The 20,748-nt window shown below is 36.0% G+C and overlaps 1 protein-coding gene across 10 annotated transcripts in view; it reads right to left on the reverse strand.

Annotated features, from left to right (window-relative positions):
- NPAS3 (neuronal PAS domain protein 3) overlaps positions 1-20,748 on the reverse strand; it is a gene marked incomplete at its 5' end in the record, with an annotated part of 615,861 nt that overhangs the window by 426,692 nt on the left and 168,421 nt on the right. For 7 of the 10 annotated variants that reach the window (XM_083840112.1, XM_083840109.1, XM_083840116.1 and 4 more), the window contains 2 exons: positions 3,931-3,981; positions 4,094-4,338. In XM_083840112.1, the coding sequence (XP_083696238.1) occupies positions 3,931-3,981; positions 4,094-4,338 (296 nt within the window). The remainder of the gene's footprint in view (positions 1-3,930; positions 3,982-4,093; positions 4,339-20,748) is intronic. The other 3 variants (XM_083840111.1, XM_083840117.1, XM_083840115.1) reach the window with 1 other exon arrangement.

The following is a 20,748-nucleotide window of genomic DNA, read 5'->3' on the forward strand; positions in this document are numbered from 1 at the left end:
TATGCCAACGCATTAATTTCAGAACACAGATGTGTAAAGCTACTTGATTTCAGAGCATGTAACACTAAAAGTAGAGATAGCTAAAGTAAAAGTGACATGCCAGTCGGTACTGTTTACTGAAGTCCTTTTCACTCCTTACCTACAATCTCATTCACCTCATCTTCTCTCAAGACAGAAGATAAGCAAGATTATCTTACACAGGTAAAATAATTTTTTGCTTAAACAAAATAAAGCACAATAAACCCACTTATAACTTGAGATTGCAGATAATCTCTTAATTACTTTTTTTCATTCAAAGACACCTAAATTTGTCTCACGTACTCTAGTTTCCATGTCATATTCTTCAGCAGGAAATTATAGTCATGGCCTTACACAAACACTTGCATTTCCAAAGACAAAAATGAACACCTCAGTTTACTAAAAAAAGAATAAAAAATCATTATAGCAACTTTCCAAAAGGGTTTACAGAATTAGGCACAGCCTACTGCTTTAATTGCTGCTTCAAAAGAAACAGAAATGGCAAGTGCTAAGAACTGTGTTCAAGACGAAGAGTCAGGAGCCTTCTTTTTACAGTGATGGTGATCCCAATTTAGTACTAGGGTCCAAAGCTCACCCAGAAGGGAGTTATGTGGTACGACTTCACTTCAGCCACAGACATTCCACACATCACAGAACATAACAGCACCTTACACTCCCTTCTCTCCCTTTCTCCCTTGACTTGGAAAAAAATATATAGTTTGGTGAAAACAAATCACAGTGGAAAAGAATATAAGATGCTGATCTTTGAACATTTTCAACAACAGCTTGTGCTAAAAACATTAAGAAATTTGGAGTCTATCATTTGCAGACAATGATATTCCAAAATATGAAGGTGCTCACAACAGTCTGATGTGAAAGGGCTATGGGGCCTGCTCTGGGTCAGGTAATCAAAACACATGGGAGGCCACCTAAGACACCACTACTGTCTGAACACAGAACGTGCTATAAAAATTTTTCCATTCTCAGATCAGAGCTTTCAGCAGAGTCACTCAGTGAAAAAAAAACAAAAAGCTTAGTATTTCATTTACTTTTCTCCTCAGATTATTTCCCTTAAATACTGGGAGTCAAAAAAAAAGACTTCAGGAGGGTTGGAAACAAAGAGGAATAGTACTGTTATTCATAACATATTGTATGTATTATGCAAAGAATAACAATTTCATTCTTACTGACTCTAAATAACTTTTTGATTATTTTTCTGCCCTATAGAAATTATGTCCTGATCTTTAAGAACTTTAATCTTTCAACTCATCTGCTGCAAATTGTGTATTTGTTTACAAGGTCTAATACTTCCTACATATAGAAGGCCTTAGACAATGCACCAAAAAAAATTGACTGAAGTCTGCTGATGGAAGATTTATCCATTTTTAGCAAATGTCAAATCATTGGCTATTGCTTTTAAGATTAATAAAAGATATAATGGTTTCTAGATAGCCTCTAAATAAAGATTACTATGAATGGAGAAATGATTTACCAATAGTCACCACAATGAGATTTCTTTAAAGGTTACAATCATCAGTTATTTAGCTGAAACACTGCTGAGAATGCCTGGTCATTTCTTGAATAATGCATAATGTTCGTTGTAGATTTGATCTGTATTATAACAATACAGATATTTCTTAAATAATGGAGAAAACTATCTGTTACTTCCCAATTGCTCAAGATATTTCCATGAAGTAATTGACTCTGAAAATATTATATGAAGTCACCTGAGTGTTCATTTGCAAGCAAAACTTGTAGTGATCACTACACAATAGCCATAAGAGAACATACTCATCAGCCTTTATAGACTTTTAAGAAAAGCTGTGATAAACACAGGGCAGAGTAAAGGACCTTCCTGAAATACTCAATTAAAATGATTAAGTTGCTGTACAGTAGTGGGGAACAAATTTAAAACTAAGCTTTGAAATTTAATTATTAACACAAGCAGACCATCACATTGCGGGGGGTGAGGGGGGAGGGGGAGTAACACAGTGGAGCAGTTGCCTATGCAGCATAAGTACCTCTCATATAATTTTCCAAATACCTTTGAGTCTATTCAGGAGATTGCTTGGACTTGCACAAAGTATAACGTCCAGTGTTTTATTGTAGAATTATCAACTGTACTTCATATGAACCTGCAAGCTATTTATATGAATTTATCAATATGAACTTCTTTAAGGTCAGCAAAAAGCAACCTTAATAAACAAAAATGAATTTATTTTGATGTAATTTCACAAATGTTTGATCAGAATGTGTGAACAGGTTTTCTGTGTAAAGAGAACTCGTGAAGTAATAAAGTATACCTGTACCGTACAGTTAAGCTTGCTTACGGTGAGTTCTTATACAATGGAATTATTAGTAATAATTATTTCAATAAACTGACAAAAAGTAAAATCCTAATCAGCTTTAAAAAAATTCTACTCAAATAGAACAAAAAGTAAAAATCCTTCTTTATCCCCCCCCCCCCCCCAGCCCTTATGCCTAGAGGAATGGGACCCATATCATCAACGGGTAGAAAGACATTAAATGTTTACCTAGCTTTTTTATAGGGAAAAACATGTTAATCCAGACCAGACTATTTATGCTTTTATCTAAGAATAAGGTTTTATTCTCCTTTTAAAAATCTTTCCTTCATTACAATCTTTGCCGAAAAGGAAGCTTCAGTATTCATATATATATATTCTTATTCCACAAGAGGATAATGAAAAACAGATCCCAGATACTCTGAAAACATGCACAGAGACCTGCAGACATCAGACTTTCTGTAACACAGGGCAGCTTGTAGAAGCTCTGTGTGTCAGTTAGCTACAGGAATTTGGGAAGGAATTATTTTTTACAGACAGATCATAGATCCTACAGCAAGGAGTCTACTTTATACTCATCTTGAAACACTGTCTAATTACCTCAGAGCAAAGTTTCATCCTGAAAAAATGGGGAACATTTGCATATTATATCAGAAGCCTGATGAACCATGTTGTACTTGTGCTCTGAATGATGTAATTATTACCTTTTTTCTTCATGAAAATTATATATGGCGTGGCAGATAATATAAATGAAATATATGAAGTGACGCAAATACGTCCAGCTACTAAATCATCAGCCTCAAAGTCCTTTGGTTGTTGCCCTCCATGTCTACTGCCCTCCATCCACTGAAAATTATAACTTTGCTTAACTAATCTTGCTTCCTTTAAGTAGAAGAGCAAGTAAAAGCTCTTTGCACTGCCAGTACCGGTAACCCTTCATGGACAGTTGTAGTTTAATAAGGTTCTCTCACACTAATTTAAAATACTTATCAGACAGCAAGATCACACTCTTCTATATACATAGCATGAATAAAAAACTACACAAAACGTTCAGTTTATATAAGTTACTGGAAACACTAGTCAGGACCAACACGCATACAGCCTCTAAAAACAAATCTGATTCTTCTATTAATAGACTTCTATGGATACTCATGTCTAAAACATTTGGGGCCCAACAGCTTGTTTAAGCATGAAAAGAGGGTGTTTATTATTGAAAATAGCATATGTTGGCTGAACTCTTGATAAATGCCTACAGGCTCAAAAGTCAAAAATAATTTCTATACACATTAAAAGATGATGAATAAAATCCTGGTCTCTGATCTGAAAATTTAAAAATTTGGATGTGATGTCCGTGAACTGGGAGACAACATGATTCTGCCTTTAAGTTTTAGTGACAGAATTAAGAGATTGAGTTCTCAAATCAAGGAATAACACCATGTTCCTCTCAAATGCATCCTTTTATAGAATATTAGAATAGGAAAAGTAACACAATCATTGCTAAATAACTTTGAATGATTTAATCTTTTACCCAGAAAACTTGTAGCTGTAATACTTGTATCGACAGGTTTGTTGTTAAATAAAAATATATAAAATAAGAGGTTTATTTCACCTTCACATGGTGTCTTTCTCATGCAGACCTCAGATTTCCACATTTGTATCCCTTTAAAGGATTTGATATGCAGGGAAAGAAGAAAGGATGATGGTAAAAATTTCAATTTAGAGGTTACTAAAGGCTGCCATATTTGATATAATACAACGTATTTACAGCATACCTTTTACTGATGTATTAGGTGGAGGTCCTTCCATTCTCAAGTTCCATGGAGGATCGCCTTGATTAGCAAAGTCCCTCATTTTCAGATAGCTAATTGTAAGTCGGATGATGGATGCCTTGTCAAGCTGGCTGGTAATGGCTGCAGGCAGCGGCAACAACTTTGCCAACTCATAGAATTCAAAATTCTCCTTTCCCCGGCGAGATCGAGCAGCATCTCGGGACTTTTCCTTCCTCAAAGCTTGTAAACTGAAGAAAATAAGCAAAGTAGGGCATTCATCAATATTAGTGTTCTGTCACATTTAACCAATTTGCTTTTTCATTGCTGGTCTTCTATACAAACTACCACATTTTCAAAATATTGTTGTGTATGGATGTAAAGAATTCAGGATATATCTAATGGTACTCCAGTCTTTGAATAATTAAAACTAATGATAGTACTTGAGTTTTGGTTGTGGACATGCTATGTAATGACTACTAACTCATTTCAACACCTTCTTAGGCTATCCTTCCTTTTTCTGATGCCAGTCACAAGAAAAAATTCCCAAGAACACAGGGTTTATCTACACAGATGCCATTGCTGCTGCTGACCCACTGTAACCCATTTTTGTCTAAATGTGTACCAAATTCTGACTCTGGTGGGAAAGGAAGCTAGAAACAGATGTCTGATGTGTTTGCCACCTCTGACAGGGGTTGCTATGCAGGCAGCCAAGATGACCAAACAGGTTGTAAAGTAGCTTCTGAGTCACAGAAGTTTACAGAAGTCTGGTGTTACAGTGCAAATCCGCTGGGATTTCAGGAAGTTATTCTTTATGAGCTGTTCAGCTGTCTTTTTGTGGGAACAGTAACCTTTGTCAGAGGTGTGAGAAAGCAGTTAATAGTTATGTGCTTCATGTTTCTGATTGTAATTAACTACCACATATGTCAGACTCCTAGACAACTTTTTGATCAGAAAAGACCTTCTGCCTTATGCTAAGCAGGTGGAAATACAGAGACATTCATTTATTCCTGTTTTACCAATGTATTAGCTCTTGCTACCACCCATATGCAAGGCCTAAAAGTAACAGTTTTTATTCCTGGGTTATTTAATTGGCATATAACTGCTGAACACAGTTATTGGATCATCAAGACTGCGGTCTTTCCCTGATCTTTTCCTGAAACTCAAAGTAAACTCAAGATTCAGTTTGTTTCAATATATGATAACACTACTTTACAAGGGAAAAGGAACTTTTTTGTGGTTTGAGGCAGACAGAAATGTACAATATACTTCCCAGAAGATTTGGAGTCTATGCGCTGATGTTGGTGTCTGCCAATCACTGCATAAGGTGAGTAGAAACACTTCTAGTCCCTTACAAAGACTATTTTTACTTTGTTTCATTTGATTCCTTGTTAGTTTGATGAAGTTAAAAACACAATTCCATTAAGTAGGCACAGGTTTACAACAGAACTAAAATTCAATTAGTTTCCAATGAAACAGCAAATGTCTCGGTCTAGCTTCTACAATTCTCCTTAAAACCTTGGATTTCATCAATACACAACAAAAAAAACATGACGGAATGAGGTAGATCAGTAGAATTTACACACGTAAATCTAATACCATGATTCTGAGACCTCTATTTACCTATTTTTTCTAAAATAGAGATGATTTAAATTACAAAGATTCTCTTATTATTCTTATCCACTTGCATTTTTATGGCTGCCTCTGCCCAAGATATACCTCAGACTTGGGAGGGCTGATCAGCTGGGCCCTTAAAACACAAATGAAATCCCTCCCTCACACTGCCCTGAGAAAGATTAACAACTCATGTTCCCTACACAATTGTATTTAAAAAGACAGCCTAAGTAAAGAACACAGATGGTAAGAGATCAGGATACCAGGAGGAAATGCCACCTCAGGCGTTCTGTTGAATCCCATAGTAAGGTACCTACTTGTCTTCACAAAGTACCAGCAGCTACATTCAGGTTTTTAAGTTCATTTCTAGGAGACAAATAATACTTCAGTGTTCATGGAGATGCACCTGTCCAATTTTGAATTTTAAATATCTACCATCATAGATGTTAAAAATCCCTCAAGAGGTGCATTAAATATAGCCAGAAGAAATATTTTGCATATATACAGAAACCTAGAAACTGCAGCTCTGTGAGGTGTGAACCATCCAATTAATTTCAGATACCCTATACAAGTTAAATACACTAGTAATGTAAGAGAGATGCAGGCACATCTCTCTGCTCAGTTTCTTGCAAGCGAAAACTCATTTTCAGGGTACAAGTGATGACATTTACTCATCTGTCATCACATTTTATTCTCCAGAAGCCAAGTCTAAATACCCCAAGTCCCCTGATCAATTTGAGGAGTCCAGAAGAGTTAAGATTCTAGATCTATTCTGAAAGTCTTCACCAAGAGCATTTGCTCCATACCATCCTTACAAAGCACCTAATTATACCTCTGTGCATGAAGGGGAGTTTTTAGAGATCCTTGGTAAAACATGTCAGAAACATTGCGGATCTCAGCAATTTCTGAAACTGAAGGGTGTTAGAAATTGAAAGGTGATAGATTTTTCCTTAGCAACACCAAAAACTGAATCCACATTTTACAAGTCCTATATAAGGTTCAGGAGATTGCTGAAACTGAATAATATAAAGCATAACTTACATAAACTTTTAACGCATTACTGAATTGTTAACAGGTTTGCAATAGAAGCCTGCAAGCTGAAGAGTGAGGCTACCTGTGTAAGTAAATAGCATACTTTGAAAGCCACCTGTGTATGTTAAAACTAGTAGAATGAAAAAACTCTCAAAGTCCCAAATAATGGGGAGTCAATATAATACATGCACAAAAACAACAGCTGGCCATTTGGTATGTTGTTTTTTGTGGAAGCTCCACCAAGACAGTCAAGTCAAGGAGTTCATAACTCTTGACATCAGTGCATTATGCTAAGTTTAGAAACAATGTCTGGCAAAACACACATATAAATCTTAATTTCTATACTATGCAATTCTACCAGAGAAACACTCGTAGCTTGGATGCTGGGGTTATGCTGATACAATAGGTCCTTAATTTGGGAGTAGCAATTTCCTCAGCAGGATGCAGGAAATCATTAGATATACCCTAACCATCTCTGGCACCTGTGATTTTGATAGGCAACATCAGCATCATCATAAGATGCTCTTAACAGAGGAAAGTGCTGGCAATGAAAATACCAAGAAGATGCAATAAGAGAGGGATATGCAGCTCACAGCAGAAAGCTCTGGTGTTGACACAGGAGGAAAACACATCTTGGGCCCTGTCATATGACATTGAGATTAGAGGTGGTTCTTGGTAACATAAATGAACTTGCTAGAGTACCAGGGTGCAGACACTTAGAAATTCCTGCAGGCTCTCCTACTAATAAGAATTAAAGTGAGAGAAACTTTACCTATGTTTATTATGTAGATTTCACATTCAGAAAACATCAAGAATACAAGTATTGCATGTGTCTTACAGAAGGAGTGGTTCTTAGATAAGGTCTCCAAACGGACAAGCAAATCTACATAAACTACCCACACTGCCAACAAGAAAATAATGAAGTGTGAAATATACCCAAGGGACACAAAAATTGCTCCCCTCTTGCTGTCTGTGGAGAAGGAGAAAGAGCTCAGATAATTGGAGACTGCATCCCTGTACAATATCGAAGGATGATGTCATCATACAATGGTAAAAATTCATGCATTCCCGCTAAGAACATATTTCTATCGGAATTTCCATACAGAGTCCACTAAAGAAGACAGGTTTTCAGCTGCTAGCTTCTTGATAATTCTGAGATGCAATAGCATATAAACAGAATATTTAGTGACCAGAAAACTAATGCTATTTTGGATAGAAGCTTTCTAGTGTGTGTGTGTGTGTATATATATATATATGTGTGTGTGTATGTATATATATATATATATATATGTATATTTCCTTCTAGGGCTTTTCCAGATGGACTGATATAAAGAGGATCTGCTTTTACAGATGAAAGGGTACAATAAGTAGTACTGTATAATTTTAAAATGTTGTACACAACATTTCTAAAGTAAATTTTCTATTGAAGACACCAGATGCAGAAGACATGATAATATGGTGTTGCATAAAAGTTTTATTGGTACTCATAACTCACTTGTGATTTCATTGTGCTTGTGGTCATTCCAAGCTTAACCTGCTTCATATTTTATTCCACATCATTTTTATACATTTTGTATTCATAAGCCTACATATGCATCCATATCCATGTGCACACCCCCAACCTCCACATGTCTGACAGATCATCTATCAACTGAAAGATGAGACAAGGACAGCTTCTAATTTTTGTAGCATATAATGACAATCAAATATTACAACATATCAACAGATGCACTGACCTACATTAGCACAGATTTTTTAGCATATCAATACCTTGCCTGTGTGGTAAAAATCAGTGAAACAATTTAATTCCATGAGTTTGCATTTTGAATGAAAACAAGGCAATGGTTATGGTTACAGATAAATATGTCTATCTGCAACTTCAAAATACAGTTTGGAAGCAGCAGGCTTGCCCATATTAGAAAAACACTTGGAGATGTTGGTCTCCCCCAGCTCAGCCTCACATACCCACACTGGTGGGGTTTTACAGTGCCCAAGGTCCACCTGACATAAATGGAGATTGGACTGGGGGCAACAGCAATAAAACAAGGTTTGAGGGATAGGCTGCTGAGATACAGCTAGAATGGCTGAAACCAACAGACAGCTTGTCCATGCTGCGCTGTCACTGCTTTTGCTTGTTGTCACTAACTACAAGCAGAAAGGTACTGCACAAAGGATACGCAGTATTTTTACAGTTCTATTGTATTTCTGTAGTTCTACTGAAATCCTCCTTGATTTCAGGAGAAGCTTTAAAAGTGCAACAGTATACCAGAATAGAGCGCTTCTTGAAGTACTAAACAACATCATACGTGTTAATTCAGCTGTTATCGACCACTAGCGAATTTCTTAAGCCTTTAACAACAATATGGATTAGCAGCAGCAAAACCAGATACAGTACAACAATAACGCTTAGTAATATCTAATAATGCTTATAACAAGCTTTATAGACAATGAAGCAGTACGTCTGTGTAGTTCCGTATTAGTATAGTCATTCAAATTCAAGGATCAAAAGGTCCACTATAAACATTCTCCAACTCTCCAAAGGCCTTTGTCAGATGCATGTTATATCCATTTCATAGAAAAGAAATCAGATCTATGGAAAGGATGTGCAACATTAGATCACACAATGTGTCTGTTGAAAAAAAAAAAAAGAGAGAAAAGAGAACAAACCCAACTCTATATTGCTTCTAATCTCTAAAAGAGAGTTTCAGTCATGTATGTCCTTCTGTGTAAAATGTTCTCCAAAATAAAGAATAAAAGAATGTTTACTTGCTATTGCATCTAGTTGTGGCATTACACAAGGAAACAAATTTAGCTGCTCCTGAGCCCACAGGTGTGCATTTGTGTAATTCTGTGAGATACATTGGAAACATCCTTTTGTTCTTACCTTGCTCAGTGTTAATGTTATTAGTGTTATACTTCAGACATTTTTATATCTAAAATAATTTAGTTCTGTTCCCTTTTTTATTTTTAAACGTAGTTAAATCTTTTCTCTATTTATATCGACACTCACGATTCATAGTAACCAAGTATGGCAATTTAACTAACAGGAATGTTTGTACGTTCTGACCTATTACAGAAATAATATATATCACCTGTTCCCTCACTTCACCACATACTTGACAAGGATCTGTTCTTAGATTTCAAGCTGATCAGTACAAACAAGAATGACAGTTGAGCCCATCTATTGCAACAGTTACATTGAAAATCTGACCCTTACTGCCTGGGCAATTCATTCAGATATAGTCTAAGTCCCCCTATAGATGCACACCCATTGGCCATTTTCTGGGCTATAATAATCTGTTTTCATCAGATGAGTGATATTTCATTGATACAACAGGATAATCACTCAGTATGAGAAATTGCAGGAATAGAATAGCATCAGTATCAAAATGACACAATTATTTGGGATACTTATTTGACTTCTAATGTGGCTGTTCTTATGCCTTTTTTTTTTTTTTGAGGAGGTTTGTTTATAGTGACATCTTAGAAACAGCACTTGACCCCCGTGGATATTGACCTGAACAGCAGTAAACATTTTGAGACTCTTAAAAAAAAGATTTAGACTGGGGGAAAGATGGAGAAACTACAGCAGAGTAGCCTGCACTACATAATTGCACGTATTGCAGTTGAAAAGTCCAGTCTAAGCAAGTCAAGCATCAGCATTAGTGGCTGCCGGAGCCTAAAGCCTCTTATTGTCAAGGTTTTTTGTTACTGTTCTCTTTTTCTAAATGTTATGCTCTAGAGAGCTCACAAATATGCATGAAACTGGATATTTTTTCAGTATAGTAGCTACAAGTGAAGAAAAAAGAGTGAAGAAGAGTGAAGAAAAAAGCTAATGTTCCTGCAGATGTGAATTAAGAAAAAAAGTTATCTTCAATTTTATAAGACTGACACAATTAGTTCTGAAAAATTGATACCGAAAATATATGTTTACCTCTAATTTCTACACAGTATTTGCTATCTTTCTGGGTTTTATTCTTAGACAACTTCTCAACTTGATGGTTTTCTTTCTTCCTTTTTTTCCCCTACTGTCCTATTCACAGAATTTTCACACAGATTTTTTCTGAACTCAGAGTACAAGAATTTCAAGACTTATAAGAAAACAGTTACACTGTTTAAAAGAGAAGAGTACTTTTGTGAGGGCAAAACCTCCAAAAAAGGAGGAAGGAGGAGAATCAAAGCCACATTAAATTTTACCTTCTTTCTGTTTTTTAAAGCACATCTGAGAAGTCAGACAGGCAGATTTTTATGGATTTTTCCACTTGTTTGCTTAGGAGATCTGAACATTGCTCAGTCTCACTATTTATCAATTAATCTAGCATGCAGCCTCAAAGGAAAAAGGTCGACCTGTATTAAAAATTCATCCATTAAAAATTCATCAAAGACTTCAGCATTTTAACTCATGAACCTTTGAACACCTGCATACTTGTCAGATCTGTGGTCATAGTTAGCTGGAATCTATAGTTCAGTATCTATACTTGCTCTGACACAAGCTGCATGAGGAGACTTTCAGGTGAAAGTGCAGTACATAATCTAGTGAGCCACACTGCTTTCTCAAACTGGTCTTTTCATCAAACAAGGGATATCTGACATCTGACTAAGTCCGAAGTCAGTCAAATCAGGCCCTTTGAATGAGCAAACAGTTTTCAGGGAAATTCATTTTTTCCACACCATAAATATCACCATTCTTACAGGGTAAAAAGTTTGCTAAAAATGTAAATGAAACCATTATCTGACATTATCATCAATGGCATACTCCAAAAATTGGAGCCATTTAATGTTGTCCAAGAAAAATCAATGATTTCAGAAGACTTCCTTTAATGTGGGAAGAAAGCTGTATAGTATATGCTGGAAGTTAAAGCTGGAACCTTCAAGTTCAAGGTAAAAACTCTGCTGCTTAACTAATGCACTGCTCATAGCTGTCATCATTAATTTATGTTAGCCTCTGTAAACATCAAGAGTATAATAGGCCAATTTCACAACTAAATATAGATGCACATTTTGCCCTTATATAAATGGCAGATTGCTGCTGTAGATCATCACTGCAGCAACACGTCAGTAAAGATGCACTGTTTGATGGTCTGATGCTCACACAATATATAAAACCAGTTGTAATGGTTGTTTGGAAGCAAAGTGTAACATAGCAGCAAAATTTCATTTGTTCCACAAACTCAGGATATATTAAGCTTGGCTGACAAAGACTGTTTGATGTGCTAAATCAGTTTGACCTTCATTTTTGCTTTATATTTCTCATTTAACACATGAAATGACCATTATTTTTTCACTATATAGGAAAATATCACAGAACTGGTTTCTATTAAAAAGGCTCCTTTCCTTGTAGATAGCAAAACAAAATACATTTTCCAAATGTGTTTTAACAATTATTCTAAAAATAATGTGCAACATAAGAAAAAATAATACCTATATTAACCCAAGCTTTTTATAATATCAGTGAGACAAGGTTGTTTTGTAGGGGTTATGGTTAGAAAAAAGATGTTTCTTTTATTTTCAATATGTAAAACTGGTTCAAAGAAATGTATCTTTTTTTTTTTCAGGAAAAGGTTTGTGTATGTTTGAACTAATCATTAAATTGAATGTTTTATCTTCAATAAGTATCTTTGTTACATTTAAATATCAGGATTTACTTCCAATGTGATTCATTAGAACACAATAATAGGAACCTGGCAGCTTTAAGGATTACAGAACTCACCATCCTGCACAATCTTCTAAAAATGTACACTCACATAGCAACAATTAAGTGAGCTGTAACACACCGGTTAAAACCCAAACTCCACAACCTCAACACTTTGATCTTTTTTTTTTTTTTATATTGAACTAAGCAATTGCCAGCCTTATGATAATAGAGAAACTGCAGTTTTATCAAGCCATTTTGCAGTGCCCAATAAACAGCACTTTACCTTGGAGCAACTTGTACATTTCACACCTTAAATTTCTATTTACCAAATCAGCTAATCACTTCACAATTGAACTTCTCAGAACAAAAAATTATCAATTAAAGTGGTTGAAACTCCTGCAAATTATCATTTAGGAATGAAGTAATTGCTTTCATCAGGGCAGAAAAGCCCGCCAGAACAGAAATGTCACTTCAGATTAGTGTTCTCACTCCTGAAGCTATGGATGACACAGCTGATATAAGACTAAATGCCAAGACCAATCAATTGCTTTTGTGGCTCTGTTCTGAGCTGCTGTAAAAGGGGCCATTTTCTAGGATCTACTCTTCATTATAGTAAATGCTATCTCCTTGGTAACATAATTCCATTTCTCATAAATTCCGTCTGAGAGCATTGTCCTAACAATGGATGTTTGTGGAAAAGAATGCTGTTGGTTTAATGCAAAGAAATTAAGTGTGAACGGCTGTCAAAGTACTATAGTTTACTTGTTCTTAAACAGAAATTGAAGTCTTTACATTTAAAAAAAAAAAGAATACTTTGGCGGAAATGAATGTTCTGAACAAGTGTAATACATTGCATTTGGAAGTGTTGTGCTTCTGATTGAGAGCATAGACTGTATTTTTGTATACATATGTTCTGTCTATAGTGGGCACGCTAGTTCCTAGCAGAGATTTGTCAGTTTAAGAGAAAGTAGATAAACACTCCACTTATTTCACAGCAGTGCAGTTAGGAAATGTGAAACTGCTGAAGAAAACATGGTCTCATTATCATATGACATGCTATTTGTTAGCAGACTCATCTGTGTATAAAGGCCGCCTTTGAACTGAGCCCTTACTGGAAATATCTGTATTTCAATTTGTATTGTTCAGCTTCCTAAAATACTAAGGATCTGAGTTATGGTCTCCAATTAAAAGGATATCTGAGAAGCTAATTTGGTGGAACAGCAGCAATTTCCTGCACTGCTCTCCTCATGACTGAAGTTTAGAAACAAATTCAAGATTACAGATTTTCATTCAAAACAGGATGAAAAGTATTCCTCCCTCAATGAGCATAAGCAATTCCAATTAACAATAACAAGAGTTATGTGACAGGAGAATATATTACCAAATATGTAAAGAAGTAATTTATTCAGCATTAAGATGAAAATTGCAATTTTGCTATGGTATTTCAATGGGTAACCAAAGAAAGATCATAGGTATGCTTATACCAGGATTGTAATGTAGCCCTAAATGCTAGCAATCTCACAAATATATGAAAAACAGCACCTATTATGTGATGTGAGGAAGACAAGAGGACAGTAGAGACAGAATGTTACACAGCACATCTACCTGCCTGAAGTAAAAGCAGTACTTTTAATTGTAAAACTGGATAGCCCAGGTTCTCCAAATATGCGATCTCATATACCATATTAAAACATGCTGTAGTGCACATTTCAATTTCAATATGAGCTTTATACTTTGCACTAAGTAGCAGTTACTACATGAATAAGTCACTCTAGGAAATGAATAAACATACAAATTTCCAGTTTTACTCCTTTAGTAATTATAGTGAGTATGAACTTTAAGGAGGAGAACTCCAGGTTATGAGGTTTTGATTTGGTTCTGAATTAATGTTTTAAAGACTGAGTAATCATCTGTTATTTTCCTCAGCTACATCAGAACTATTGCAGAGATTTTTTTTGCTGGAACTCTCCTATTAGCTGTGGACATTATTTTCCATAGCATTATTTTACCAGTGGTAGCTCTTTCATAAAAAGCTGTACTTTTTTTGTGTATTTGTTTGTATGGCATAAACTGTATCTATCATAGGTAGTTTGCCTATACCATGAAGTTCTTCTACTGCCAAAAAGGCATAAGAGCACAATATTGCATTCAGACATCCCATGTTTGCTCTTTACAGATGACCTAAACAGGGATTTTGTTAGAGTTGGCTGTGCTCTCTGAATCTATCCGCTCCAGTTTAGTTCCCAGAGCCAGGAAAAAAATGCAAGAATTCTAACCTCTCTCTTTCAATGCTGTCACATAAATAATCTCTAGGTGGTGTGTTCTCAATTACTGTAACATCAAGACCCATCCTAAAGGAAATAACATGCTTTATTTCCCTACATATTCTTATAATTATCTTCATCATCTCATAATTCCCTTCTTCCGATCCAAAAGTTATGCTTATGTTGATGGTTCTATACTGAAGATATGCAAGTTGTAGTTTCAAACCCCTGCTAATGGGAGTATTAACAAGACCTCTTATGAAGAAGCTTTCGAGGGAAATAGAATACACTAACACTGCAATCCACAGGAGCTACTACATTTTACAGACACAGAACTGAGCAACCTTAAAACTGACAATACAGCTTCAACACAATAGACCCAATGATGAACCACATGGCCAAAATCATCTGAGTGCTCCACATTTTTTTCTACCTGGTACTCAAGCAACCTAATTTAAAAGTCCTTCCAAAAAGTCCATTTACAAAAATAAATAAATAAATAAAAGCAACAACCACTCTGGGCTGTTGTACAGATACACCCACTGAGTAATCTGAGCAGAGCATGCTCCGATTTGAGTGCATTGCTTTTGCAGTCTTAGGAAGGCCCTGTTGCCTGTGCAAGTCTCCAGAAGCTCATCAATGGATTTATTGAAGCTCACTTTTCCAGCAGCATGAGTTCCACTCTCCACTCACCATTGCCTCAGTAGAGTATGAATGAGCTCCAAGGCATTTTACTTTGAGGCTTCTGGCAAGAACACCAAGCAGTTTAGTGTGAATTAATTTCAGTAGCACACAAGGCAGCAAGGCTTTCACAAGCAGATGTCTCTTTCACAAACACAACCAGTAAAATAACTTATATTACTTCCTACATATTCCAGGACAGGCTACAATCTCCATGGAGTTCCCCTGCATAAGGGACTTAAGGGACTATATTTACTTTTTGTTTATCCCTCTGGGAGAAGGGGCAGCTCTGTAACTATCCAGTAAACACCAGTGAAAAGCCTAAACTTGGGGGGGGGAGCAGGCCAGAAAACATTAATTCAAACAGGGAAAAAAAAAAAAAAGCCCTCAATTTTCAATCTAGTCACCTGTTTTTTTCCAAGTCTAAACTGATAGCTTAGACGCCACTGGTAGGTTACAGCAGGGTATGCAGTTTTTAGAACCAGAAACAGACAAGTGTGTAGGTTTGGACATAGAATGAAGACTTGACTTAGAAAAAATCCATAATTCTTCCATAAATCAGAATTAACATGCATTTTCCTAGGCTCGCTTCCCACATCCTACTTTCATCTTGATGGAATTATGTTATGTATTTCCTAAGGAAGATGAAAGACTTCCCGAATACTGCAGAATCTTACAATCAATTTAGCAAGAGGGAACCATTCCCCAAAACATAAGCAGAATGTCAAGGCAACCATATGGAAATGTGTGTGTTTCCACCAGCACACAGCTGGCATTATAATTTACAGGTTACTAGAGGAAAAAAAGCCTAATGAACCAACATGTTATAGAGTACAATGCTCCACAAGTCTCTCCTCAGCTCTAATCACAAACTTCCAGTTTTCATTAGAGGTAAAAAGATGGTTAAAAAATTGGTGGGGCTCACAGATACACACTAAATGATGTTCATGCTCTCAAATTTTTCCAGCTGTACAAAATATACTAGTGATCCTCAAAAGCTTAAAAAAAAGTCCATGTTGTCCCCTTGCTTCTATTTCACCTTCATTCATAATAAATAAATAGAAGAAAACCTATATAAGGGTTAAAGTGCTTAGTCCCTCCAAAGCAATCAGTTTTATATTTAACTTTTTATAAAATAAACCCACTGCCTGCATCATTATGTCTCAGTGTATTATAGTAGCATTGCATAAGTGTAACAATTTGATAGAAAATCATTCTACTCTCAGTCTGTTACAACATTCTTAAAGAAATAACCTTTAAGTTAAAATTTTTCATGCTGGTTCTCAGCTGGTCTCCAAAATGAAATTTTCTATGGAGACAGATAAAAATTCAAGCTTTTTTTTTTTTTTTAATTGTTATATGACTGTATGAATTTTAGGTGCACAACACAAAGAGAGGCCATATGAAAAAGACATGATATTGCTATATTTTCAGCAGTTTTGATACAGTAGGTTAAAAGTGAAGTCCACACTGACTGCAGAAGGAGGAATGCCATCCTCATTCCACTTGCATGTATCAGTACTGACCATGCACATTATTGGGCTTATGTGTTTCCTGAAGTGCCAAGAACAGCCTGTTGCCAGAGGTTATATATTCAACCCAGACCACAAACTGCCTCATACAGCAGTAATTGCTGTACAGGCTGTATGTGCCTATGTATATTAGTTTTGGGGCACTTGTAGCAGACCTGAGATCTAATTTCTAGATAAGTTTTCAGATATGGTATAGCCAAAGGAGATATGGTATTTCTCTTCAGAAACCAGTTTAATTATAGCCAGATGGTCTTGATGCTACAAGCCTTTTATGATCAAAGAAACGATATGCCAAAATTTTTCCTTAAAACACACACATCATCAATTGGTATCCTAAAACTGTAAAGAGCAACAAAAAGCCACACTTAACCAACAGCCCCAAAGCATTAACAGTTAAGACATTAATCTCATGTTGTACAATAATGCTTATTTCATCAGTAACATCCAGCTACAAGAAAGAGTAGCAATGTCCTAAATCCATCAGAGTGCATGTATCAAAGCATTACTTAGCAGTGTTCTGAAATCCTGCACAACGGCCTCCCAGACTACACCTCCGCCAAGGAGCAAAGCTTATGAAAACAATTCCTCAGAAAGGGCTAGCCTGCTATGAAGAAGTAAGGAACAGCAAAGCATGAAAGACAGCAAGTTCCAGCAGTATGGTCCCCTCCTTAAAAGGTACTTGCCTTGAGTGTCTTCTTATATACTCAGCAGGTAAAGCAGCTCTCTTCAAAGACTCACAGGTCAAAAACAGAGAGGAATATTGTGATAATCTATTAACTGTTCTCACCATTGGCAGGCCACATAATGTTACCTAGTAATTCCAGCATTTTCCTCATAACTTGTGCTTAAATTAAAAAGTTTCTTTTGCAAAATATCAACCTTAATCCAGAAATTCCAAGACAAAGCAATTCTATTGCTAAGCAGCTGCGATGTTTAAATTAGCCTCACCATTAACATTTTTGTTTTATTTCCAGTTTCAACTTTGCTGACTTCAGCTTTCAGTCACTGAATCTTGCTATTCCTTTGTCCATTAAACAAAAGAAACTCCAAATATCTATCTTCTTCCTGTCTGGGTAATTATGGGCCACGATCAAGTCACCCTTTAACCTCCCTTTTTTGACAAGACTCAATTGACTAACAAATTCAGTCATTGTATATTTTCCACTCATGATTTTAGCAGTCTCTTTTTTCAACATTAGGTCAACTAAAAATTTCCAACACTGGACATGGTAGCAATCATCAGTGGGTAACAGTTTTCCAAGTTCAATATTTCAATTAATATATTTAAAGATCATTCTAGTCTGTATCTGAAATGGCATCATGCTGGGCTACAGTGCCCTGCTACTCATAAGAAAAGTTAACTATTGATGGTATGTGTGTTTCAGAAATGTAAACATCTCCGATAAGTTCCATGGGTGGTAGGTAAAAAGAAAGAAAAACATTAATTCATTAACTCCAGATACCAACACTTTGCTTTCTCCTAGGCATCTAGAATTATCTTAGTCTTATACAAACTGATTCTCTGCAATCATTCTCCATTTTATTTCTGAGGTGAAATAAAGGTAAAGTGATCAATTGCTCTGGAGACACCCAGGCAAGGATTTCTTTCACACCACCCCAGAATTTTTGATGGGGTTAAAATGACAGAACTCGGAAACAAGATGAGACAGCCAGTTTCTCATTTCCCTCAGCATGGCATATGCATTTTTCACTACTCCAGATTTATTTTATTTTTTCTATTCCCTGAATGGACTAAATATCCTGACAGGGAAAGGCTACCATGTTTCCCAGCACAGACCACTTAGACGGACCAGAATATCACTGATTTAGAACTACTCCATCCATCAGTACCTTGTATAATAATAAGCAAAAATAAAATAAAGTATTAAAATATAAAAATAAAGACACCTTTATTCCCTTCCTACCCAGTCACAACATGAGGCTTAAGAATTATTCTGCTTAAATTCATCTGACAGACAAATATTTCTTCTCCTAACCTTCTGGCCATCTTCCCTAGTGCTCTGACTGCCACAGAACACATCATCACTGTGAGGCTGACCAGTGAAGGTGAACAGGGATGGAGAGCTTTTAAGAGCACCAGCATGAATCACTGAGGGCACACAGCATAATTTGTCACAGATGGGCTGGTGGCAGAATATTACTATTCCTCAAAGGCTGAGGAAAAGCCTTCAGATTGCTGTTAGCCATCAAACCAGCACTGTGGTTCAACATGGGCCTGTTACTTCCAGACCTCAAAAATATTTGTAGTGGTGTTCATGTTCCACGTTTCAAGTCATCATCAAACTATTGAAGTTTTGGTATACCCAGACACACCTACCAAGTGAGCCTATGCCATTAAATATTCCTATGAACATGGTTTTAATTATGAACTCTTGAGAGTTCCCATAAGCCATCATTCACACAGGTGTTCAAATCATTTAGAATAATTAACATGTCATTTTCAAAACCACACAGTCCTGGCATAATCCTGCTCCTAGACAAATGAAGCCCTGGAAGTTGCGTTTGAAAATGCCACCTTACTCTATTTAAAACCTGTCATCACTAGTATGAGCTCAGACAGGTAAACGAGGAATACTTCAGAGTCAAGAGAAAATAAGACCAATATACCCGTAAACACTGCATGTTAATCTTGAAACTTACCTGTTGATAGATCTGCATGCTCATCAGAAGGGGAAAGAGGTGCAATGACTGCTAGATTGCTAGCAATAACTACTGAGTGATGCCTAAAACTAGCAATTGTATCAGGTTTGTGGGTGGGGGCTTAGCTACAGAAAAGAAAGACGAAAAGAAGGAACCATCACAGAGAGCTATTATACCTGACGGGCTCTGTACAAGACAGATGAAATGTGAGCTTCAGTATTCAAAATAGAAAGGATACAATCATATGTCTGGTTAACTTACAGGAAATAGTTCCAGAGACAATTTTATACTAACTACAGTGATTTGAGCAATTTTTAAAAATAATACCAGCCAATTTCTCTCCATTATACTCTGCTGGCAGAAAATAAAACATTTTTCTTTGAAATGATTGCCTCTGGTTTTGTTAAATCATGCAGCCTGTCAACATGTGGTCACCAGTTTTACATGATCTTTCTGCTTTTCTGGAAAAGAATGAATTTGCAGTCTGATCCCTGATATAAATACGTAATCTGGCATCAGTTAAAGTTGTTGCTATTACTACAAAAAAATCCAGGTAAGCAACTGTAATAAAAAAAAAAAAGCCAGAAGGATACATTTTCAATTCAAATAGAACAGGATTTTTGTTTTTATTAATCACTAGTCCTGGCAACTCCGCCACTGAAAAATTAAGAGTGGAAAAAAAAATATAAGCAGAGTCTAATTCCATCACCAGATGTGTCTGCCCAACTCACACCAGTGATTTCAAAGGACAACATAGACCCTTAGTGTCAAGTGATTTCGTAAGAGTAAATATTTGAAAAACAAAATGAGAAAAATTTGTGGAATCCTTCTTTTGGTACACAGTTGTTTCAGCAAGCTCACAGCAGCTGAACAAATTAAATCTCCAACCTTTTGCTGTCAAGTGAGAATCATGTACTAATAATCCTGTAACTGTTTGATGGGGATATGTGCTCATCTCAAAGTGACTAAATGTCTGGAAAAAAGTGAATGGAGAACAAGACCCCAGAAAGATAAAAACATACTAAATTTGACATTAATAAACTTATATTGAATTAACCTTTATGAGACACTTTGTTTTGCTGAGAGAATTTGCCTACTAAAAGTACTCTTTTTACACCAGGGTTTTGAAGCTTGCAGTCTTTTCTAAACTCCTTTGTATACTGAGTATAGCGTACGTCACATACGCTTTCATCTTCACTTAGAAATGAAGAGATACACAGCCAGTCTTTATAATTAAATCAT

The sequence above is a fragment of the Anser anser genome (assembly GCF_964211835.1).
Source record: "Anser anser genome assembly, chromosome: 5".
Lineage (NCBI taxonomy): Eukaryota > Metazoa > Chordata > Aves > Anseriformes > Anatidae > Anser > Anser anser.